Source organism: Dipodomys ordii, unplaced genomic scaffold, assembly GCF_000151885.1.
Source record: "Dipodomys ordii isolate 6190 unplaced genomic scaffold, Dord_2.0 Scaffold15, whole genome shotgun sequence".
Classification (NCBI taxonomy): Eukaryota; Metazoa; Chordata; class Mammalia; order Rodentia; family Heteromyidae; genus Dipodomys; species Dipodomys ordii.
Genome location: NW_012267231.1, coordinates 1,650,974 through 1,675,980, shown reverse-complemented (window position 1 = coordinate 1,675,980; position 25,007 = coordinate 1,650,974). Strand labels below are relative to the sequence as shown.

The following is a 25,007-nucleotide window of genomic DNA, read 5'->3' as shown; positions in this document are numbered from 1 at the left end:
GAAGTGGCGCTGTGGCTCAAGTGGTAGAGTGCTAGCCTTGAGCTGAAGAGCTGAGGAACAGTGCCCAGGCCCAGAGTTCAGGCCCCACGACCAGACCCAAAAAAAAAAAAAAGAGAAGCAAAGACAGAGGAAAGGAAGTGGGAGGAGCTCAGAGGACAAGAGCAGGCCCTGGCCCTGCCCGCGCAGCTCCCGGTCAGCCACATTGCACGTGGAACTGCAATCCCAGCTGTGTTCCTCGCTGGAATGGGATGAGAAGGTGTGAAGAGGGTCAGCCTGGTCAAAATGCGGTGCACATGGACGGAAATGCCTCCCCAGCCCCTCTGTACGATTAATAGATGCTAATAAAAAGTACTCTTAAAGAACATGTCTGGGGCTGGGAAGGTGGCTCAGTGGTAGAGCGCTTGCCTTGCATGCAGGAGGCCCTGGGTTCGATTCCTCAGCACTACATAAGTAGAAAAAGCCAGAAGTGGCGCTGTGGCTCAAGTGGTAGAGTGCTAGCTTTGAGCTGAAGAGCTGAGGGACAGCGCCCAGGCCCAGAGTTCAGGGCCCACGACCGCAAAATAAATAAATACATAAATACATAAAATGTCTGGGCCAAATTAGAGCCGGCGTTGGTGGCAGAAAGCCACACGCTCGGCTGGACCGAGGAGCAGCCTCCGGCCGGTCGTCAGTCACACCTGAACCTGCAAGCTGCTTCAAAAGATTTTCCTTTGAATTAACATGTAATGGCTGTGATAGTCATCAATTAATTAGCTCTAAATGAAGCTCATTAAGCAGTCTGTGCAGGCACAGACAGGTTGCATGGCGGAGACTGGGCGGGGGAGGGTTGGGGGGTGAATTGGGGGGCGGGGGGGGGGGTGGGGGGAGGGCTGGAAGGCAGCGGCTGACGGCCTGGCTGGGGAGGGCTCACTCACAAGGCCTGGCTGGGGAGGCCTCGCACGGCCTGGCTGGTGCCGCTCCTCCCACTGTCCTCCTCAGCCCTCAGTCTCATCTCTGGGATCCTGCCTGCCCCTCCAGGGTATAGCTCACTGACCTGGTCTCCCATTCAGGCTCTGGCCTTCCCTTGACACTCGGCCCAGAGGACGGCCAGGACGGCTCCTGAAGCCAGGGAAGAAGCGGCTGCTCAGGATGAGCAGGGGCTGGCTCAGGGAGAGAACACAGTGAGTCACCTGTAAGCACCCGAGTGCCGAGCAGGAACCGTGACCTGGCCATCCCCAGTGTCCAGAAAAAGGCCCCTCTCCAGACTGAGGGGAAAAAAGCTTTTCTCAACCAAACCAGGCTGGCTTCATGGGTCTGCATGTTCCATTTGCCAACTACAAGTAAAGGCCTACGGCAGACAGCAGCCCACGCAGACAGCGTGCGTGGGGCATGGCTCAAAAGCACAGCGGCCACGGCGAGGATGTGTTCCCCCTCCCACTGCTACACTCGTGCGCAAGGCCCCGGATCTACCTCAGCACCATAGCAAACCTGAAACCAATTCCTGTCTAACTGCGTGTGGAGAACTATCCTCCCTGCACCCAAGACAGCTGGCATAAAAAATGGTGGTCATGTGGTAACTGCCTCCAAAGAAGTTTCCAGGGCAGGCTGGGAGGAAGTGCTGTCTACAGTGACAGCCAAGGTTGGGGACAGGAGAGAGCAAAGGCACGCGCTGTCGGCTGTCCTGCGGCCTCAGCAGGGGCGCTGCAGCGCTGACAGCGAGGCCTGTGCAGCAGCCCTCAGATGGCATTCTGACTCCTGAAGCATCCCACGTTATTAGCAATGGCTCTAACTTCATTTTATTTATTTTTTGCCAGCCCTGGGGCTTGAACTCAGCGCTTGGGCACTGTCCCTGGGCTTCTTTTGCTCAAAGCTAGCGCTCTACCACTTGAGCCACAGCACCACTTCTGGCCTTTTCTGCTTATGTGGTGCTGAGGAATCGAACCCTGGGCTTCATGCATGCTAGGCAAGCACTCTACCATGAAGCCACATTCCCAGCCCTCATTTTAAAGTTTAAAGTTGTTGGGTACTGGTGGCTGACTCCTGTAATCCTAGCTACTCAGAGGGCTGAGATCTGAGGACTGTGGTTTGAAGTCATCCTGGGTACAAAAGTCCCTTTCCCAAGATTCTTTTTTTTTTTTTTTTGGGTCTGGTCGTGGGGCCTGAACTCTGAGCCTGGGCACTGTCCCTCAGCTCTTCAGCTCAAGGCTAGCGCTTTACCACCTGAGCCACAGCACCACTTCTGGCTTTTTTCTTTTTGCTTATGTGGTGCTGAGGAATCGAACCCAGGGCCTTGAGCATGCAAGGCAAGCGCTCTACCACTGAGCCACCTTCCCAGCCCCCCCAAGATTCTAATCACCAATAAACTACTCAGAAAAAGCTGGAGGTGGCAGAGCACTAGCCTTAAGACTTAGAAGCTCAGGATCAGTGCCCAGGCCCAGATTCCAAAACCCGGGACTGGAAAAAAAAAAAAAGTTGCTGGGTGTTGGTGGCTCACGCCTGTCATCCTAGCTACTCAGGAGGCTGAGATCTGAGGATCACGGTTCAAAGCCAGCCCGGGCAGGAAAGTACCTGAGACTCTTATCTCCAATTAACCACCAGAAAACCAGAAGTAGCACTGTGGCTCCAGTGGTAGAGTGCTCACCTTGAGCTGAAGAGCTGAGGGACAGCGCCCAGGCCCAGAGTTCAAGCTCCACGACCGCCGCCACCACCACCACCAACAACAAAAGTTTAGTCAGAGAAAGAAGGATTTTACATATCAAGCCCCTCCTCCCTCTCTGTTACTCCCTGGCAGTCAGAGCCTGAAGTCAAGGATGAAGGGATGAGGATCATTTCACAGTAACATGACCTCACAGGGAACCAAGACACAAGGCAATCTGGAAACCCAGCTTCCGCCCTGGTCCTGGTTCTGCTGCTCAGGTGTCTGCGCTCTCCCATTCCCAGAAACGGCATGAGCCAGAGCAGTAACACACAGCTGGGCTGGCCCTAAGACAGGCCAGGTCAGACTTCAGTCAAAGTATGTGTACCTAGCCACTGAAGAGATACTACAATGCAACCGTCCTGAGGCCAGCATGGTGCTGCATGCCTGTAATCCTTAAGTCTTAGGCAGAGGCAAAAAAACCTCAAGTTCAAACAGCTTGAGCTACACAGAAGGGGGAGGGGCGGCAGCGGCGGCGGGCCGGGGCATGGGTGGCTCATGCCTGTCATCCTAGCTACTCAGGAGGCTGAGCTCTAAGATTGTGGTTCAAAGCCAGCCCTGGCAGAAAAGTCTGTGAAACTCTTATCTCCAATTACCCCCCAAAAACCAGAAGTGGCACTGTGGCTCCAAATGGTAGAACACTAGCCTTGAGCAGAAAAAGCTCAGGGATAGTGCATAGGCCCTGAGTTCAAGTCCCACAACCTACAGAAAAACAAAAAAGAAAAACAGGAGACAAATGAGAAGAGGAGGAGGAGGAGGAGGAGGTGGTGGTGGAAGAGGTAGAAGAGGTGGAGGAGGTGGAGGTGGAGGAGGAGCAGCTTTATGTAAGCAGCAAAAGCTTGCTTCCCAGCCCTACACAGGGCACCTGGAAAGAAAGGAAATAGTAGAAGACTGTGAGCCAGCCTTCACTCAACGGAAGAGTTCAACAGGGGCCTGCAGTACCCACTGAACAGTAACTAGATGTGGGTCATTACTCAGAGAATGTACATGCATTAACTAATTTAATCCCCACAAATTCTCCCAGGCACTCTTGGCAAGCTCAGCTCACAGAACAATGAGCTGAGGAGTAGAGGCTAAGAGTCTGTCTAAGGTCCTGTGCAGTGGACAAGAAGCTGATATTGGGACAGTACCCTGGAGTACTGTGCATGAGAATGGTATTGACTTCCTGTGTCAAATGGCACAAAGACATGAAGAGACAGCATGAAGTTGTTTTGTCAAGAAAATGACCTGCTCTCGGGGCTGGGAAGGTGGCTCAGTGGTAGAGTGCTTGCCTTGCATGCATGAAGCCCTGGGTTCGATTCCTCAGCACCACATAAGCAAAAAGAAAAAAGCGGAAGTGGCGCTGTGGCTCAAGTGGTAGAGCGCTAGCCTTGAGCTGAAGAGCTGAGGGACAGTGCCCAGGCCCAGGTTCAGGCCCCACGACCGGACCCAAAAAAAAAAAAAAAGAAAATGACCTGCCTGTCTTAACAGTGACTGAGAAACCCGCTTCACTGAACCCTCATTTTTTGTGTGAGCCTCCTGCAGAAATCAGACCAGGGCCAGGGCAGGGGGCACAGGAGCCCTGGCGACTGGCTCAAGGCACCGTCGTATTTCCTGTTCAGATCCCAGCCAGACGGCATGCGGGGGCCACATTCATCCCCCAGTCCTGTGACACCAAACCTCTGAAGGCTTCCAAGCTGGCTGGTGGTTTGATATGGGGTCACGTGGCTGCCGAAGCTCTGAGCATATGGATTCTGATCAACTTCTGAGGCTGCCTTTGGAGTTCAGTCCACAGGGGATGTGTGAAGTAGTCACCATCTGCCCTGTGCACGCTGCGCGGCTAGGAGGGTGAGAAGGGCAGACAACCTCCTGGTCCACATGTTCCAGAAGTCTGGAAATTTCTGGTTCAGTGGCCAAAGTCTGCGAAGTGTTTGGGTCTCCTGGGCTCTGAGAAAGCATTCTCTTTCAAGAATCTGCTAACACTGAAGCTGAGTGACACCATCGCTCACATAACCGGCAGTCAGCTGAATGGACGCTCCACAGATTCTAGCCCTCAATAAAAGGTCTGCTTTGAATGAACAGGTTTATATTCTCATTGACTGGATTACAGTCACTAACACTGGGACCTCTTAACTACATGAATAAAAATGATGCTGAAAATACCACCCGACCGCAGATGACGGTGAGGCACAGTATTTTTGAGACAGCATGCACCTCTTCACCTGAAGAGTGCTTCCAATCCCACTGTGCCAGAACACGGGCAATAGTTATTAACAGGCGTGAGAATGAGAGGAAGGTTTGGGCCTCGGGCTGGGATGGAGATGGACAACAGGCTTGCTAGTCAGGGGCCACTCGGCCCAGGAGCCTAGGGAAGAAGCTACAACAAAAGCCAGAAGCCCTCGGGACTGTCCCCACTCACACCAGAGCCACACAGATGGCATCAGGGTAACAGCGGTCCTGGTATCACAGATGGGTACATCCAGTAAGAAGGGAAAAGACATGTGAACACAGGAGCATTTTGTACGCATCCGAGATCTTCAGGATGGAAAAGGGTAGATTTGCCAGGGACTGAAAAAGAAAAGCAAGAAATGTTCTGGAGACCAGAACATTCTCCCTTCAACAGAGGGAGGGAAACAACCTCCAGGGGAGCAGTTCAGATAGCACAGGAGGGGGAAGCTGCTCCTGTACCAACATCGGGGTGGGTGGTTTGCTCACAAGTGCACCTTAAGCCAAGATACTAAGATAAATCTGTAATCGATCATCATACCATATAGCCTTACTTTTTTCTTCTTCTTTTTTTGCCAGTCCTGGGTTTCGAACTCTGGGCCTGAACACTGTCCCTGAGCTTCTTTGGCTCAAGGCAATACCGCTGAAGCCACAGTGCCACTCTGGCCTTTTCTGCTTCTGTGGTGCTGAGGAATCGAACCCAGGGCCTCATGCATGCGAGGCGAGCGCTCCACCACTGAGCCACCTGCCCAGCCCTTACTTTTTATTTTAAAGCAAAATCTTTGTTAACCTGCCAGGCACAGGAGGCTCAAGCCTATAATCCTAGCTGTAATCTCAGAGGGCCGAGATCTGAGGATGGTGGTTTGAAACCAGCTGGAGCAGTAAAGTCCCTGAGACATCTGTAATTCATCACCAAGAAAGCCAGAAATGGAGCTGTGGCTAAAGTGGTAGAGTGCTAGCTTTGAGCACACAAGTTCAGAGTTGGTACCTATACCCTAAGTTCAACCCCAGGACTGGCAAAACAACAACAATATAAAAACACAACACCTTTGTTATCATTTTAGTCCTTATGGTATATCTTTTCAAATAAGTCACTGGGTTTTTCCCAGGAGAAATTCTCATCTTTTCTAATTTTCTGGAATGAAGTCTGTAAATTAAGGATGTATGGCTCGATCTTTTCTTCTTCCCAGAAGAGCTGGTCCCTCGATTGCCAGTGGCTCATGTCTATACCCTAGCTACTCAAAAGACTAAGATCCAGCTGGGAAGAAAAGTCGGCTGGGCTCCATCTCCAAAATAATAACTAGCAAAAAAGAAGGGCTGACAGCATGGCTCAGGTGGTAAAGCACCAGCCTAGTGAGTGTGAGGCGCTGAATTCAAATCCCAGCACCACTAAACACCACATGAATGAGAGAGTCAGAGACAGTGGGGGGTGGGATCACTGTTCTATTAGGCTAATTTTTTTTTTTTTTGGTCAGTTGTGGGGCTTGAACTCTGGGTCTGGGTGCTGTCCCTGAGCTCTTCAGCCCAAGTCTAGTGCTACCACTTGAGCCACTGTGACACTTCCGGTTTTCTGAGTGGTTTATTGGAGATAAGAGTCTTACGGACATTCCTTTCTGAGTAGCTAGGATTACAGGCATGAGCTACTGGCCCCAGCTTCTAGGCTAATCTCGAACTCCTCTGATCTCATCCTTCCAAATTACTGGGACCACAGGTGTCTGCTAACACAACTAGCTACAGTTATCTTTTTCTTTTTTGGTCGGGGAAGAGTACTGGGATTTAAACTCAGAGCATCTAACTTGCTAGGCAGGTATTCTACTCCTGAGACACACTTCCAGTCCTTGTCTCTCAGTACGTAGAATAGAGATGACATTATCAATCACAGAATGAACAGAGCTCGTCGGAAGTATGGAGTTCTTGAACGAGGGCTTGAGGACCAGAGTGTAAAGTTAAATCCTGTCTCCCCAAGCCAGTAACTAAATTCAGCACTTTTTGAGATGGTCCACCCTGGACCATGATCTTCCTATTTATGTTTGCTCCGTAGCTGAGATGGGGTCTTGAAAACTTTTTGCCAACCTTGAACCTCCCTATCTTGGCCTCCCATAGGTGGAATGACAGGCATGCGCCACGCTAACCAGATACAACTGTCCCGTAAAGCACGCTTGGGAGTGACCCGTGCTTCATGCGGATGTCACCCCCGAGCCTCCGCTGGTGGACAGCATGCAGAAGGCAGAGGGAAAAGGGCGACATTCCAGTGGCCTAATGCTCTTGCTCAACTTCTCATGGACACAGATGTTCCTGATTCAGTATGTGGGGCGCCTCTCGCTTCCTCAGCCATTTCAAACAGAGGCTTCTAGCGAGGCCACCGGACATTCAAGAGTTGCCTGCTCTTCTGCCCCATTCTTTTTTTTTTGGCAGTCATGGAGCCTGAACTCCAGGCCTGGGCACTGTCCCTCAGCTCTTCAGCTCAAGGCTAGCACTCTACCACTTGAGCCACAGCGCCACTTCCGGCTTTTTTCTTTTTGCTTATGTGGTGCTGAGAAATCGAACCCAGGGCCTCTGGCATGCAAGGCAAGTGCTCTACCACTGAGCCACCTTCCCAGCCCCTTATACTTCATTCTTGTAAGACTTTTATTCAACACATATGGTTAGATTAAAAGTGGGGGAAAGCACAATTCAAACTTGTATTAAAAATACGACAATCAAGGCTGGGAAGGTGACTCAGCAGTAGAGTGCTTGCCTTGCATGCCGGAGGCCCTGGGTTCGATTCCTCAGCACCACATAAGCAAAAAGAAAAAAGCCGGAAGTGGTGCTGTGGCTCAAGTGGTAGAACACTAGCCTTGAGCTGAACTGCTGAGGGACAGTGCCCAGGCCCAAAGTTCAGGCCCCACAACCGGACCCCAAAAAAAAAAAAAACGACAATCATATTCTTGGTCACAGTTCCTATTTTGGGACAGATGCACATTCCAAACCTATTAAGTAACTCGCTAACTTTCTGTGCTTCTCCCAATTTCCTCAGGCAAAAGAGAAGCAGCAAAAATCAAAGGCAAAGCAGCAAACAGCCAAACACAAAGATACAACAAATCACAGTTGCAAAGTCATATGCTTGGAACGTTCTGGACTTCTACATGAATTTAGAGATAAGGTCAGAAAATGTTGTTGTCTAGAAAAGAAAGTAAGACACACTATAAATTAGTATGGGTAATCAGTGGAAATCTCTGGAAATAATTCATGCTAAAATGTAAAAGAGGTCTTCTAAATCGAATTTCCAAGACCTCAGGTCACTGCCATATCTCATTCTATAGCAGCGCCGCAGCGCCGGGGGGGAAGACTCCTGTTTCAGGGCTAGCAGAGAGCATGCTGGACCCAAGTGCAAGGCAGCCTAAGGTTTACGACCTTGGGAACAAAATTCTCTCTCACTTTTAAGTGTGAGCCCAAAACTCTGCCACAACAGCCACAAATTATGACGAATGGATGCACACAAACAGAATTTAATTACTGGCTTGGAGAGACGGGTTTAACTTTACACTCTGGTCCCCAAGCCCTCATTCAAGAACTCCATACTTCCCACGAGCTCTGTTCATTCTGTGATTGCTAATATCATCCCTATTCTACATACTGAAGAGACAAAAGCAACCACCCGTGCTTGGAGGGGCTGGGAGATATCCCACAGTCTAGCTCAAAGGATCAGGGATGTTACTGACAAGTGTGTGATGCGAGGCCACACCTCACCCAGGATGGCACCCGAGGAAGAGAGGCTGCAGACAAGCCACTGCCAAAGCACCAGGAAACAAAAGTGCCAGTTAAGGGACATCCAGGAGAACAGAGGAGCCTGAGATGAGCCTAGCCACAGAAGACATCATGAGATAACATAGAAGCTGCCCTGAGGTCTCCATAGAATCTGATCTGGGACTCAAGATGAGCAGCTCTGGGATAGTCTGAGATTCCAAGGCCTAAAGTAGAGTAAGGGGCAGGGGCTGCGAGCGGGCTGCTCAGGCCTTCACCTCGGGCAGCAGCTAAGTGTGGCTGTGGCCTTCCAACTTGCTCATTTCCACACTTCCTAAGCCTAACCCCAGAAGGAACATTTGCTGAACTTCCTTCCTTGGAAAGAAATACAAAGTAGTTAACTCCTCTTTCAGGGGAGAGAGGCAGAGCAGAGAGCTCACTAGTCTTTGGTTTTTCGGGTCAGGACGAGCCCGGCCACACCGCTTACAGACAGTGTGGTGTCTGCCAGCCAGACTGGGCTCACAGGCCACATGGTTGAAATGCATACCCCTGAGAGTGGGCAGGGGGAGACGGGGAAGATTTGGGGATACATTTAATCAGAAGTCTGATTGGCTGAAGGAGAGAGGCTCATTTGTAGAGGAAGAGGCATGGAGCTGCAGGGGAGTGAGGATGGTGCACAGAGATGGCGCATGCTCACTGCTCAGGGCAGCTCTGTCTGGCACACAACCACCAGCCCCGTGCTGCCATCAAGCACTGGAGCTGCAACCAGGAAATCCATTTTTATGTGTAATTAGTCTCTCCTCCTCAGCTGCTGCATGTAGTCCTAAGGAAACTGATTTAGACAGCCGCCTATCGAGCGATGGCCATGGAGAGGGGAGAGGGAGGAGCAGGTGGTGAGAAGAGCGCCACAGAAAGAGGCAGGACTCCACAACTGCAAACTCCCCTGGAAAGCTGCTCCCAAGAACTATTTGCGTATTTGGTGCACAACTAACTTCTTAACACTTCAGTTTCCACAGACATGACAATTAGAAGAGGTTTAGAGCTGTGACTCAGAGAAGAGGGAGGAAGTGTGGCGTGGATGGGCAAAGGTGACCAGAGGGCCCGGAACCTCATCTAGCGAGCAGCGGCCTCCTTTCCGCTGTGAGCCCTCACCTACTTAGAGAGTGCATCGGTGGCATCAGGAGCATTCTTCACCTGCGGATCAGCGGGGTTTACCCCACTTCCTGTTTCTGCTCCCCTTCCCCATACTCCAGCTTTCCAGGAGGAGAGCAGGGGCTGGGGGTTCTAGAGACCTTTCCAAGCAAAGGTGTTCAACTGGGCATGCGCCACTCTAGGATTGCTTTGAGATTCAATACTGCAAACACATAGGAGCAACATGCATGAGGACTAGATGTTCTCTATGAGGATGTAAGAGATCTCCAAGTCTGCCTGAAGTTTAATGGGACAATGACAAGGCAAAGATATGTCAAATAACTCCTGTTCTACCTGTGCAATGTCTAATCAAGCATCAAGAAGCTGGACTACAACTGTGGCTCAGGAAGTAGAACACCAGCTGTGAAGGAGAAAGCTGAGCAAAAGCTCAAGATGCTGAGGTCAAGCTCTGATCTAAATTCTAATCTCCCCCTAATCACAATGATGGTAATCATTAAGAAATTAAGAACAAGGCAGGTGCTGGTGGCTCATACCTGCAATCCTAGCTACTCAGGAGGATGAGATCTGAGGATCATGGTTCGAAGCCAGCCTGGGTAGAAAAGCTCATGAGACCCTTATCTCCAATAAACTACTCAGAAAAATTCGGAAGTGGCACTGTGGCTCAAGTGGTAGGGCACTAGCCTTGAGCACAAAGAAACTTAGGGACAGTGCTTAGGCCCTGAACTCAAGCCCCAGGACCGGGAGAAGGAAGAGAAGGAGAAGGAGGAAGAAGAAGAGGAGGAGGAGGAAGAGGAAGAAGAGGAAGAGCAGGAGGAAGCGGAGAAAGAAGAGGAGAAAGAAGAGGAGGAGGAGGAAGAAGTAGGAGAAACGCTGGTGTAAGTATGAGAATAGCAAGAGACTATATTATAGTGTGCCCACTATGGAAATCAGTATGGAAGTTCCTCAAAACATCAATACCTAGAACTATCTTTTTTTCTTTGTCCGTTGTGGGGCTTGAACTCTGGGCCTGGGCACTGTCCTTTAGCTCTTCAGCTCAAGGCGAGCGCTCTACCACTTGAGCTACAGTGCCACTTCCGGTTTTCTGGTGGTTTATTGGAGATAGGAGTCTTACAGTCTTTCCTGCCCGGGCTGGCTTTGAACCGTGATCCTCAGATCTCAGCCTCCTGAGTAGCTAGGATTACAGGTGTGAGCCACCAGCGTCCGGCTAGAACTATCTTTTGACCTCAGCTATCGGGGCACATACTAGATGTAAAGTGGCATACTGCATGTATCACAGCACTACTCACTACAGATGAACAGCAGAACCAGCCTGATGTCATCAGCCAGGGAAAGGAGAAAGGAAATGTGAAACCTAGGTATGTATTATTCAGCCATAAAGAAGAATGATGTTATGCCATTTCCAGGAAAATAGATGGAAATGGAAATTACTATGCCAATGAAATAAGCCAGAGTGGGAAAGACAAAGACAAATACTGAGTGTTGTCTTTCATATGCAGAATGTAGACCTAAAGAAAAAAAAAAAAGAATGGCATGAGTGTAACTGGGAGGGTGCTTGGAGGAGGAGGTAAAGCAAGAGGGCAAAGGAGGAGAGAGCATGTAAAAATACATCATCGGACGTGCTTCCTAGCCTGCATGCAGCATGCTAAGACTAAGGGGAAGAAAGAGTCATAGAGGGACCAATTTGATCAAAGTACATGCATGGAAGTATCACAAAAAGATCCCTTTGTACAGCTAATATATGCTAACAAAAGAGAGACAACAATGGGTGTAGAGAATTGAGCGAGGCCTAGGCCCAGGGCAGGGTCAGCTGGCAGTGTAGCTGGTCTTGGTACTAGCATTCTGAGGCAGATATTACCACCTAATGCTTTCCGTTGGTTTGAATTTAACTGATATTTCATTTTTCAATCTTTTGTTTTTAGAACCTCATGAAAATTTGAAAGGAAATGCAATAAAGAAATCGATTAGAGCCAGGCATTGGTGGCTCACACCTGTAACCCTAGCTACTCAGGAGGCTGAGATCTGAGGATCAGTTCAAAGCCAGCCCAGGCAGGAAGTCCATGAGACTCTTATCTCCAATTAACCACTAGAAAACCGGAAGTGGTTCTGTGGCTCAAATGGTAGAGCACTAGCCTTGAGCTGAAGAGCGCAGGGACAGCGCCCAGGCCCAGAGTTCAAGCCCCACGACCGACGAAAGAAAAAGAAAGAAAGGAAGAAAGAAAGAAAGAGAGAGAGAGAGAGAAAGAAAGAGAGAGAGAGAAAGAAAGAGAGGGAGAGAGGGAGGGAGGGAGGGAGGAAGGGAGGAAGGAAGGGAGGAAGGGAGGGAGGGAAATCTACTAGAAGCCAAAGATTTGATCTTGCCAGATTGATACACATCTATAATCACAGCACCCAAGAGGCAAAGGCAAGAGGATCTCAAGTTTGAAGGCAGCCTGGGCTGCACAGTGAGACTCTGTCTTAACAAGGCTTTATTGTTGCCTGGCTCTCTTGTTATGCAAGCGCTAGCTTTGTGCCTTACCCCGTGTGTGCTGGTGGCGGCCCCAGGAGAGTCACCCTGCTGGGCTGTAGCAAGCCTTTACTGCTATGAATCAGGGGCTTCCTCCTTTGGGCACAAGGTTGTCTCCTAAATGAGGTAGACGCCTGTAAACCCTCGGATGTAAATGAAATGATGCAATTTTGTTAAAATGTAGAAGAGATATAAAAAGTACAACTGAAAGGATCAGGCAGGAAAAGCTGCAACTATAGCCAGAGAGCACACACAGAAAAGAGCCCTTGACTCCTCTCTCCGCACTGCCTGAGAATCAGGACATACGGTCTGAAAGACAGCTGTTGCTCAGACTGAAACACACTAGTAGAGGATTTTCCCTCCTCTAACCAAAGAGGATGCTCTGGTTCTCAGAGAAAAAGACAGTGCCACTTCCTCCCTGCTGCCTTCACTGTACCCGCAACAACTAACAGGCATGAAGAGACAAAGGACTCTTCGTTAGACATGAGAGCCGGGCCCTGCTGACACTGTGTTTTCTGAAAGACTTCCGGAACCAGAATGTCTGTTGCTGGAAGCCAAGTTTGTGGCAACAGGCATAGGAAACAAACGACACCTCAGATGGATCTCAAAGGCGATAACTTAAATGAAAGAACTCAGACCACATCCTCTCCACTCACCACAGGTGTCTGGGAAAGGCAGAGCCACACGTCCCCACTGCGGAACCACGGCGGTGCTTCCCGAGGCTCAGCGGGGCGGAAGGACACGGGGCGCTCTGCTCTGGCTTATGGAACTGCCGTGGTCTTGACTGTGCTGGGGATGATGGTACAGAGTTGTGGAGGTAAAAGAAGTAAATCATATACATAAATTACACCTCGAAAAGGTTGCGTAGAGAAACTTGCACTCCAGCATGCCCCTTTACACCAGCATGTGAGGAATGTCTCTGTCCAGAAGAGTGCCGCTGCTGGCTGAATGAGGGGTTATGTGAACATCAAAACAAAAGTAGCCATCCCAGGGCTGGGAAGGTGGCTCAGTGGTAGATGTTTACCTTGTATGTATGAGGCCTTGGGTTCGATTCCTCAGCACCACAGAAGCAGAAAAAGCTGGAAGTGGCGCTGTGGCTCTAAGCGGTAGAACGCTAGCCTTGAGCTGAAGAGCTGAGGGACAGCGCCCAGGCCCAGAGGTCAGGCCCCACCACCGGCAAAAAAAAAAAAAAAAAAAAAAGACTACGAAATTTGTGAAGTTTATGTAATCGCTTAATCATAATAAAAAAATTATGACTTGGGGAGGGGAGGGATGGTGAGACAACAAGGGAAGGGGTAATACTCATCGATAAGCAATGCGCGCATTGCCCCACTCACCTAACTGTAACCCCTTCGCACAGCATCTTTGCAATAAAATACAATTAAAAAAATCATACAGGGGCTGGGATGTAGCTCAGTGGCAAAGCGCTTGCCTAGCAAGTGCAACGTCCTGGGTTCGATCCCCAGTACCAAAAAAGAAAAGACTAAAAAAAAAAAAAATCATACAGGGCTGGGAAGGTGGCCCAGTGGTAGAGCGCTTGCCTTGCACGCCTGATTCCTCAGCACCACATAAGCAGAAAAAAAAAGCCGGAAGTGGAGCTGTGGCTCAGTGGTAGAGCGCTTGCCTTGCATGCAAGAGGCCCTGGGTTCCATTCCTCAGCACCACATAAACAGAAAAAGCTGGATGTGTGGCTCAAGTGGTACAGCGCTCGCCTTGAGCTGAAGAGCATAGGGACAGTGCTGAGGCCCAGAGTTCAAGCCCCACGACTGACCCCAAAACAAAACAAAACAAAAAGTATAAAGACAAAAAGCTGGATGTGGCACTGTGGCTCAAGTGGTAGAGCGCTAGCCTTGAACTGAAGAGCTCAGGGACAGCGCCCAGGCCCAGAGTTCAGGCACCATGACTGATCAAAAAAAAATCACACAGAGAGGCTGGGTACTGGTGGCTCATGCCTATAATCCTAGCTACTCAGGAGGCTAAGATCTGAGAATCGCGGTTCAAAGCCAGCCTGGGCAGGAAAGTCTGTGAGACTCTTAACTCCAATTAATCACCAGAAAACCAGAAGTGGCGCTGTGGCTCAGTGCTAGAGCGCTAGCCTTGAGCTGACGAGCTGAATGTCAGCGCCCAGGCCCAGAGTTCAAGCTCCACCACCAACAAAAATAAACACACACACACACACACATACACGGAGAAATTAATATATAAAATTGATAGTGAAGACTAGAATAAGGTACTTTCTGAAAATATGTATTCATTACAACAGGGAAAGAGGAAAGAGCCTGACCCACACATCTTGTGGCAAAACCCAGGAGAGATGGAAACCACAGGGCCAGTGGGTAGAATAGCAGCAGCACGGGGCTGTTCCTGCCAATGAGTATCCATCTGAATCTGATCACAAAGGCACACAGAAACCCCGGCTGCGCGGACCTGGAGTGGAGTGCTTGCAGCGGGTGTGAAGACCAGGGTTCCATCCCAAGCACCAGGTGAACTTAAAATAACAACACAAAAACTCTAACAGCAATATTCTAAAACACGGCCTATACATCTTCAGACACCACAAGGTCAGTAGAGTGCAGTGGCTCAAGCCTGTAGTCCTAGCTACTTGGGAGGCAGAGATCTGGGATCATAGTCTAAGGCCAACTTAGGCATAAAAGTTTGACACTCCATCTCAACCAATGACTGGGTGTGATGGTGCATACATTATCCTAACTGCAGGGGAAGCAGCTGGACATGGTGGCACACACCTGTCTTCCCCAGTGACATGTGGAAACACCAGGAGGAGGACCACAGCACACCTCTACCTGGGCATAAAGAAAAACCTTACCTCAAAAATAACCAATGCAACAGGCTCAAGTAGTAGAGCACCTGCCTAGCAAGGTGCGGCTCATGAATCCAATCTTCAGCATAGAAAAAACAAGACACAAGTGGCAAGGTCAACGTCACAAAAGCAAAAAATAGTTGTTTCAGCCAGGTATGGTAGTGCATATGTGTAATCCTAGGTTCTTGGGAGGTAGAGATTGGGAGGATTGTAGTTTGAGGGCAATTTGGGATCTTATCTCAACCAAAATCTGGATATAATTGTATATGCCTGTGCTCTGAGCCAGGAAAGAGGTATGGGCAAGGTGGTTCAGGTGTGTGAAACCCTATGTGAACAATAACTAAAACAAAAAGAGCTGGGGGGATGGCTCAAGTGGCAAAGCACCAGCCTAGCAAACGCAAGGCCCTGAGTTCAAATTCCAGTACCTCCTCCTCCAGACCAAAAATATCTGGCAAACATGAGGCCCTGCTTAAACCTCCAGGATCAACAACAAACAAACAAAAAGGAAAGTAAAATGCAATTCAACCTAAGATATTCCTAATCAATAATGCTTAAAACCAGAAGTGTCTCAGATTTCTTTTTCATATTTCAGAACATAAACTTAATGGGATATAAAAATCCAAAATTCAAAATGCTCTAAAATATTTCAGATATCATCAAAAAAGTGATCCACTTTCTGCAACAAAGAAAGAAGACCATGCTTTTAACCTGAAGAGGTATTCAGGGTTGAAAGGTATCTCATTTTCACACCCAATCTTAACTTGTTTAGTTAGGAGGACCAGCTCCTAACGCTTCACAGACTAGAATGTGCGCAGCAGTGTCAGGTCCCATTGTGTGAAACAAGATTCTTCATTGTTCTGAGGAAAGCTCTTGAGGTAAATGATTGAAGTACCCTACCCAACGCACCAAGGCAGTTTGTGCTTTAGTCTGCATGCACTGTCCGGTGAGGTGGCTGTGGTCCCCAGTAGCCAGTGAAACACAGTTGAGCCCAGACTGTGAAATATACACACAGTGACAAAACAGTATGTGAAGTATAGATAACAGGCCGAAATGATGCTTAGTATTTACTGGATGAGGTAATTATTCCAGTTATTTAAACGACATTAAATTAATTCCACAGTGTTTTCTTTAGTGCCGTCGGCAGGGCTGAGGGTGACCCCGACTGTCTGGTGCTGGGCAGGCTCGGCGTCCATCTCCTCTGAACTGGGTTGAGCTGACTGTGGCCTTCAGGACACAGCAGACACTGAGGAGGACACTGCTGGACAAGGGAGCTGCTCCCAGCCCTGCTTGCTTTTCAGGGTGATCTCTGCCCATCTCCGCCCACCCGGAGGAGGTACCTGAAACTCTGACGCGTTGCTCCGCAGCTGGTTCACGTTGGGCAGGGAGCCTCCGTGGTACTGCGTGAGGCGCAGCTGCTGGAGCTTCTGAAATTGTACCTGGAGGGAAAGCAACGTTGGAAACTCAGACCACAGCAGCACAGTGCTGGGATTTTTAGAGTGAAGGTCTTGGGCTGTAATGTTTCCTCTACCGAAATGATCGCAACCTTCAGCTTGCTGGTGTTTTCTGGGTTTTGACCACTTCTGCTTTGGGAAAGAACTCACCCACGTTCCAATGTCTCCCATGTCATGACAGTCAGGGACTGTGTGCACAGGAGGATGTGCAGCCACTTTTAACAAAGAGCCAGACACTGGTGGCTCACGCCTGTCATCCTAGCCACCCAGAAGGCTGAGAGCTGAGGATCGCAGTTCGAAGCCAGCCGGGGCAGGAAAGTCCGTGAGCCTCTCATCTCCAATTAGCTACCAGAAAACCAGAAGTGGTGCTGTGGCTCAAAGTGGTAGAGTGCTAACCTTGAGTGAAAAAGCTCAGGAACAGTACCCAGGCCCTGAGTTCAAGCATCACAACCAAAAAAAACAAAAACAAACAACAACAAAAAAAGCACCCAACAAAAAACCCAAAAGAACAAAACCCAGTCAAACAGATACACAGCAGGGATGCGTGTAATGAAATCCCATCCATTATCCCCCTCCCCACTGAGAGAGACCCAGATGAGACAGGATCTCCAAAAGGTAAGTCCAAGTTAGAGGTACCTATATTCTTTGGTGTCTTTATCCTTCTATTACACACACTATTAGATTTCTCAAACATACTGCACAGGGAGACAACTATAACACATTAATCAAAACCCAGATCTCAGAGTAAAACATGAGAAGGAAGACATGCTGAGTTTCTTCAACCTATGAGCTCAGCTGTAAGAATAAAGTCTGGCCAGGAGCAATAGCTCATACCTGTAATCTCAGCTACTAGGAGTAAGGGAGGGCAGAGACTAAAAGGACCAAAAGCTGAAGTCAATCTGTACCAAAAATTAGCAAGATGCTATTTCAACCAATGAGCCAGGTAGGTGGCACATTGATAACCTCAGATACAGGGAGGCCATAGGTAAGAGACCTGTAGCCCTGCGCACAAAGGCAAGATCCAGCCTGAGTAAATGAAAGCAGAAAGGGCTGGGTGCATGGCTCAAATGGTGGAGCACCTGCTTTGCAAGTGGGAGGCTATGATTTCAGAAGTCCAGTTGGTAAAACAAGCAAAACCAATAATATGGTCTCCCAGCTTTCTACTTGAACAAAACCACTTAGGGAAGTTCTTAATGCTCTATCCTTAAAGTTCTCTAGACAAAATTCTCAGGCAGCCAGGCACCAGTGACTTAGGCTGTAATCCAAACCCTAGGAGCTGTGGGCATGCACACACACACACACACACACACACACACACACACACACACACACACACACACACACACACACACACACACACACACCTCAACCATGCTGTCTAAAGCTCTTCTTCAAATAATCAGCCATCTATTTATTTGAATGCATAGAAACTTAACTGTGAGTGAGGTACTAGGCCGGCACAGGCTTACTCAGGCACAACTTGCTAAAACTCCTGACTCCAAAGCACCTCCCAAAGGCTCCAACTCTGACCCAGAAGGGCTGACACGTGAATCGAAGGGCTCTAACCGGCCTGGAGGCCCTCCCACAGCACCGTGACTGTGCTCGCTCCCCAGGGGCTGTTTCCAGAGCCTCAGAGAACCAGAAGCCCTGTCTTTGTATCCGGAGCTTGAGTGCGGGCGCGCAATTATTACAGCGTCTCCTTCACAAAGGATCAAGAGAGAAAAAAAGTCATGTGTAAAATGAAAGCTGTAGACAACTTGTCAAGCTATTGTTTCTGTGAAGAGTCTCAACTACTTCTAAAAACTTTCTTTTTTATATTTTCCTTTGTTGAAATTTGGAATAATTGAACTAGACAGAAACGAGATTGTTTAGCCGGGCGCTGGTGGCTCACGCCTGTAATCCTAGCTACTCAGGAGGCTGAGATCTGAGGATTGCAGTTCAAAGCCAGCCCGGGCAGGAAAGTTTGTGAGACTCTTATCTCAAATAAACTGATAGAAAACCGGAAGTGGTGCTGTGGCTCAAGCAGTAGAGCGCTCGCCTTGAGCTGAAGAGCACAAGGACAGCGCCCAGGCCCAGAGTTCAAGTCCCACGACCGGAAAAAAAAAAAAAGAAACGAGATTGTTTTCAGTATCTTTATGTTCACAGATGATGAACAGGAGGTGATTAAAGCAGAGGTCTCAACTTGGTAGCCTAGCAAGCTGTGAGTTCTGACTCAATATTTTAAATTTCAAAAAAATTTTAAAAATTGTGAGACTGCAGGCTGCGAAGGTGGCTTGGTGCAGCGCGCTTGCCTAGCATGCATGCAGCCTCAGCACCATAAACAGAAACAGCCAGAAATGGTGCTGCTGCCCAAACAATACAGCGCTAGCCTTGAACAAAAGAAGCTCAAGGACAGCGCCCAGGCCCTGAGTGCAAGCCTCATAACTGGGCAAAAAAAAAAAAAAAAAATTGGAAGAGTACATAAAAATCTCGATTTGCAACTTCTCTATACTGAGAGTTCATAAAACATTAAGATCACACTCTTTTTTTTTTTTTTGCCCAGTTATGGGGCTTGAACTCTGGGCCTGGGCACTGTGGTCGGTTATGGGGCTTGAACTCTGGGGCTGGGCACTGTCCCTCAGCTCTTCAGTTCAAAGCAAAGTGCTCTACCACTTGAGCCACAACACTACTTCCAGTTTTCTAGTGGCTAATCGGAGATAAGAGTCTCACAGACTTTCCTGCCTGGGTGGGCTTTGAACCGTGATCCTCAAATCTCAGCCTCCTGAGTAAGATTACAAGAGCGAGCCACTGGCACCCAGCTAAGATCACACTCTTGTACTGCAGCAGTGGATGGAGGATGGCTGCGTTAGGCGGGTTTTGGTTGTTATTGGCCCTATAATCCCGCACTGGGACCTAGGATTGTCTGCTACCTACCATCTTGTTCCTGGCTCTCCCACCACTTTCCTGGTCTACCTCACCCAGTAAATTAAGCGAGCAGTCTCTGGTTAACGCTACACATTTTGGTGCGATTTCCTTTCTGTGAACACCTCTGTGAGAAGAAATGAAAGCTTTACTAATTCTTCTTCTTTTTTTTTTTTTTTCCATTGCGGGGCCTGAACTCTGGGTCTGGGCGCTGTCCCCCAGCTCTTCAGCTCAAGGCTAGCGCTCTACCACCTGAGCCATAGTACCACTTCCAGCTTTTTCTGCTTCTGTGGTGCTGAGGAATTGAACCCAGGGCCTCATACATGTGAGGCAAGCACTCTACCACTGAGCCACCTTCCCAGCCTACTAATTCTTTCTTGGAAAGGTCTCACAATAGTTCATACACTTCCAATCTAGATTCCCGGGGCCCTGTGAAGAGCTTGGTGGCTGAGCACGTGCTTGGTATACAGGAAGGCCCAGCATTCCATGGCCAGCACCAGGTGAAAACAAAAAACAGACCCAGCTGGTCTTTTATAGAAATTGATAACACTATTCTAAAATCTGTGGGTGGATGTCCAAATGACCTAGAAGAGTTGTGATTTTTAGAAAGAGCTGAAAGGTAGCTGGGCGCCGGTGGCTCACACCTGTAATCCTAGCTACTCACAAGGCTGAGATCTGAGGATCAAGGTTCAAAGCCAGCCTGGGCAGAAAAGTCCGTGAGAGGGGCTGGGAAGGTGGCTCAGTGGTAGAGTGCTTGCCTTGCATGCATGAGGCCCTGGGTTCGATTCCTCAGCACCACATAAGCAGAGAAAGCCAGAAGTGGGGCTGAGGCTCAAGTGGTAGAGCGCTAGTCTACAGCTGAAGAGCTGAGGGACAGCGCCCAGGCCCAGAGTTCAGGACCCACAACCGACCAAAAAAAAAGAGCTGAATGGTAGAATGAATCGAACAATTTGAAGACTTCTTATAAAGCTGTAGTAATCCAGATCATGGTGCTGTCCAAGAGAAATCTGAGCTGGAATTCAGTAGTAGTAGTACCCAGCGTGTGTGTCCTGGGGTTCAATCTTTAGCCTGGGGTAGGAGGGGCAGCTCTAGATCAATGGAACAGAAAAGACAACCCAAAAATAGACCTACACATGCATAACCACCACTGCGACAACCACTCAATAGTCTTCAGCAAATGCTGTTGGATCGCCTCCCTGGGGAATCTGAGTGTCAGGCATCCAGATTCAAATCCTGCTCATATTAGCCCAAATCTACTTTTGCACTTGCTAGGCAGATGCTCTACTACTTGAGCACACTCCTAGCCCTTTTTTGGGTTGTTGTTGGTTGTGGGGCTTAAACTCAGGGCCTGAGAGTTATTCTTGAATCCGTTTTTGCTCAAGGCTAATACTCTGTCACTTTGAACCACAGCTCCACTTCCAGTTTCCTCGTGGTTATTTGGAGATCTCGCAGACTTTCCTGCCTGGGCTGGCTTTGAACTGCCATCCTCTAATCTCAGCCTCCTGAGTAGCTAGTATTACAGGTGTGAGCCACCAGTGCCTGTTTTTCTCTCACTTCCCCCACCCCCAGGGTTTGCTTCAAACTAAGATTCTCCTACATACGTTCCCTGATTAGCTGAGAAGTATGTGCCACATTTGGATTGGCTAAGATGGAGTCTTGCTAACCTTGATCCTCCTGATCTCTACCTCACGTGTGTAACAGTGACCAACTCAACCCTTCAGGTGTATCACTATCCTACAGCTTATCTCTTGATTATATTTTCATATAAAACAGTGAGCTTTTCTAACTATTCAAACCAAATTTACTCTTCAGACTGAAACAAAGAGTTAGCCTATGTTTTCTCAACATGAGTTGTCCTGCATAGAGAAACATCTAGAACAAGTGTCCAACCTATCGTTTCCATCTCCTCCCATCTGCACGTCAGCGTCTAACTTCTACCTCCCTCCCAGATCCTGTGTGCATACAGATCTCACCAACAGCCTCCACATGACCGCAGCAGAGAACACATCCCATCACGTGACCCCACCAGAGGACACATCCCATCACGTGACCCCACCAGAGAACACATCCCATCATGTGACCCCACCAGAGGACAGATCCCATCACATGAGACCACTGCATGTGACCACACCAGAGCACAGATCCCGTCACGTGAGACCACCAGAGCACAGATCCCGTCACGTGACCTCACCAGAGCACAGATCCCATCACGTGACCCCACCAGAGCACAGATCCCGTCACGTGAGACCACCAGAGCACAGATCCCATCACATGAGACCACTGCATGTGACCGCACCAGAGCACAGATCCCGTCACGTGACCTCACCAGAGAACAGATCCCATCACACGAGACCACCAGAGCACAGATCCCGTCACATGACCCCACCAGAGCACAGATCCCATCACGTGACCCCACCAGAGCACAGATCCCATCACGTGACCCCACCAGAGAACAGATCCCATCACACGAGACCACCAGAGGACACATCCCATCACGTGACCCCACCAGAGCACAGATCCCATCACGTGACCCCACCAGAGCACAGATCCCGTCACGTGACCTCATCAAAGCACAGATCCCGTCACGTGACCTTACCAGAGCACAGATCCCATCACGTGAGACCACCAGAGCACAGATCCTGTCATGTGAGACCACCAAAGCACAGATCCTGTCACATGAGACCACCAGAGCACACATCCCATCACGTGACCCCACCAGAGGACAGATCCCATCACGTGACCCCACCACAGGACAGATCCCATCACGTGACCCCACCAGAGCACAGATCCCGTCACGTGACCCCACCAGAGCACAGATCCCATCACGTGAGACCACTGCACGTGACCGCACCAGAGGATGCATCTCGTCACGTGACCGCACCAGAGGGCACATCCATCACATGAGAACATTGCACGTGACCCCCCAAGAGGATGGATCCTGACACGTGAGGCAGGAACCGCAGCACTGCTTCGTGCCCACTCCTGTTCACAGCAATCACCCACACTTATCTCGGGGCTCTCTGGTGCTCTTCGCTCTCTCCACTCTTCCTCTCCCTCCCTTTTCCATGCAGGCCTGTGGAGCTTACAGGGTGGTCAGCAGACCAAAACCCAATTATGAACCAGACACACTTTTCTCAAGCTGGACTTTGGAGTCACACAGACATGATCAAAGAGCTAAGTGTTCTCTATGAAAAGTGTTTTGGTTTTGTGATTTCTTCATGAAAATAATCCTGGAAGTTTTCAAACAAATTGCTGGGGATGTGGTTCAAGCAGCAGAGCAGCTGTCTAGAAAGTACAAAGTTCTGAGTTCAAGCACAGAGCTGCTAAATTGTTCATATTACCAGCAAAGTCAGTGTTGTCATTTTCATTTAAACACAATGCAGCCAAGTCAGACTAACTGTGATTGGCCAAGGAGAAAATGAGCAGAATTACCACGCAATGACTCCCTGTGCCAGCTAAAGGACAATACGATATACCTTTATAGTAATTAGAATGGTAACTGGATTATCTGAATTATCATTTGAACCACAAGTGATTAGAATTGCTAATTAACATATTCACTGATAGCCTTGATTAATTCAACAAAAATGCATTTGCCATATTAGCTAATGTAGATTTGGGTTTACTGCATTTGCAATTTTGAATGTTTTGTACACATACATGTTTTTGGGGTTATGACTAAATCATAGCCATAAGCAAAGGACGACATATACAGACTTGAGTAGTCAAACCAAGTGATCACTAAGGATCTGTTAAATGTGACTTTAATAGTGCTTGAGCCAGATGTGTGTAGTATGTCTATAATCCTAGTACTGGGAAGGCCACAGCAGGACAATTTCAGGTTTACACTTGTCATCCCAGCTACACAGAAAACATAAATAGGAGGATTGCTGTCCAGCCCAGCCTGGGAAAAAAGTGAGACTCTAACCGAGAAATAAATTAGGCAAAATGGAGTGGAGGCATGGCTCAAGTGACAGAGGCACCTGCCTAGCATGAAGCCCTGAATTCAACCTCAGTACAATAACCATAGTCGGTACACTTCCCAGGACCTCTGTGTGAGGGATATTTTAAAGGGATTCCTAAATTATGCAAGGGGTTGAATTCTAGTTATACACAAACACACAATGCATACAACTGTACATTAGAATGTATTCTTTTAAAGTAGACATTTGATGTACAGCTGAGACAGAGATCAGAAATATCTGCAGTCTATGGCAATCTGAAAGTCATGAATGCCTTTTCTTCAAGTGTTGGCAAACTTTTGTAATAAGCCACAGAATAGTTTTTGTGGACCACGGCGGGGGGGGGTGTATTTAAAGAAGACCACCATCATCCTTCAGCGCTCACCCATCCACTTCTCCCCACTCCTCTCAGCCTAACCAAGGCCATCTATGTAAACACCTGTGATGGGATTGGGAACCAGAAAAGATTGCCTGGACTCAGGGAAGAAAATTCCTGAAATCCTCAGCCCAGTCTCTGTCTGTCTGCCTGCCTATCTATTATCCATCTATCCTCTTTTTATTTTTTTGTGGGTCGTGGGGCTTGAACTCTGGGCCTGGGCGCTGTCCCTCAGCTTTTCAGCTCAAGGCTAGCACTCTACCACTTGAGCCACAGCACCACTTCTGGTTTTCTGGTGGTTTATTGTAGATAAGAGTCTCACAGACTTTCCTGCCTGGGCTGGCTTTGAACCTCGATCCTCAGATCTCAGCCTCCTGAGTAGCTAGGATTACAGGCGTGAGACACCAGCGCCCGGCTATCCTCTGTATCTATCATCTTTTCCTAGTGTAATAGGAAATACAGAAAACTTTATAGTTTCTCCTTAACTCCTCTAAAACATTATCCTAAATAGGATGCGTTGCTTTTTTTCTTTTCTCTTCTTTTCTTTTCCAGTCGTGGGGCCTGAACTCTGGGCCTGGGCGCTGCCCCTCAGCTCTTCAGCTCAAGGCCAGTGCTCTACCACTTGAGCTACAGCACCACTTCTGGCCTTTTCTGCTTCTGTGGTGCTGAGGAATCAAACCCAGGGCCTCATGCATGCAAGGCAAGTGCTCTACCATGGAGTCACCTTCCCAGCCCATGATGTGTTGCTTCTGAGTGGGGGACCCAGTGCAGGGTGGGCTGTGGTAGCAACCGGGGCTCCCTGCGGCTCCAGGGACATCCACCTCCCAGTTGCAGCTTGAACTGTAAGAAGCAGGCCCAGGGTTGTTCACACACATAATGAAGCAGATTTAGACTGTGAAAGGACAACACACCGCCCAACCTGGGAACTCGGGCTACTGCTCACTCAATAACCTTTCCCACGCTGGAGGATGACGGAAGCACATGGAGTGTGACGTGTGCGGGCCAGAGGGGCGGAAGACCGGCTGGTACCCGGACTGGCCCCGGCCCCGGTCCCGGGCCCCGGCTGCACCTTGGCTCCCCTTCCCTTCCCCCACCGCACCCCAGCTCCCGGGCCCGGCCCGATCCACGGCTACACCCGGCCCCCCGCCTGGTCCCCCAACCTGCACCCTGGTCCCCGGCCCGGCCCCTTCCCCTGGCTGCACCCTGGTCCCCGGCCCGGCCCCCTCCCCTGGCTGCACTCCG

The 25,007-nt window shown here is 49.2% G+C and overlaps 1 protein-coding gene across 1 annotated transcript in view; it reads right to left on the bottom strand.

The window, feature by feature from the left end:
- Crtc3 (CREB regulated transcription coactivator 3) overlaps positions 1-16,702 on the bottom strand; it is a 59,997-nt gene extending 43,295 nt beyond the window's left edge. Inside the window, exons 1-2 of the mRNA XM_013011863.1 lie at positions 16,677-16,702; positions 16,413-16,557 (exon numbers count right to left, since the gene is read on the bottom strand). Of these exons, the coding sequence (XP_012867317.1) occupies positions 16,413-16,557; positions 16,677-16,702 (171 nt within the window). The remainder of the gene's footprint in view (positions 1-16,412; positions 16,558-16,676) is intronic.
- Between the last annotated feature and the right edge of the window lie 8,305 nt (positions 16,703-25,007).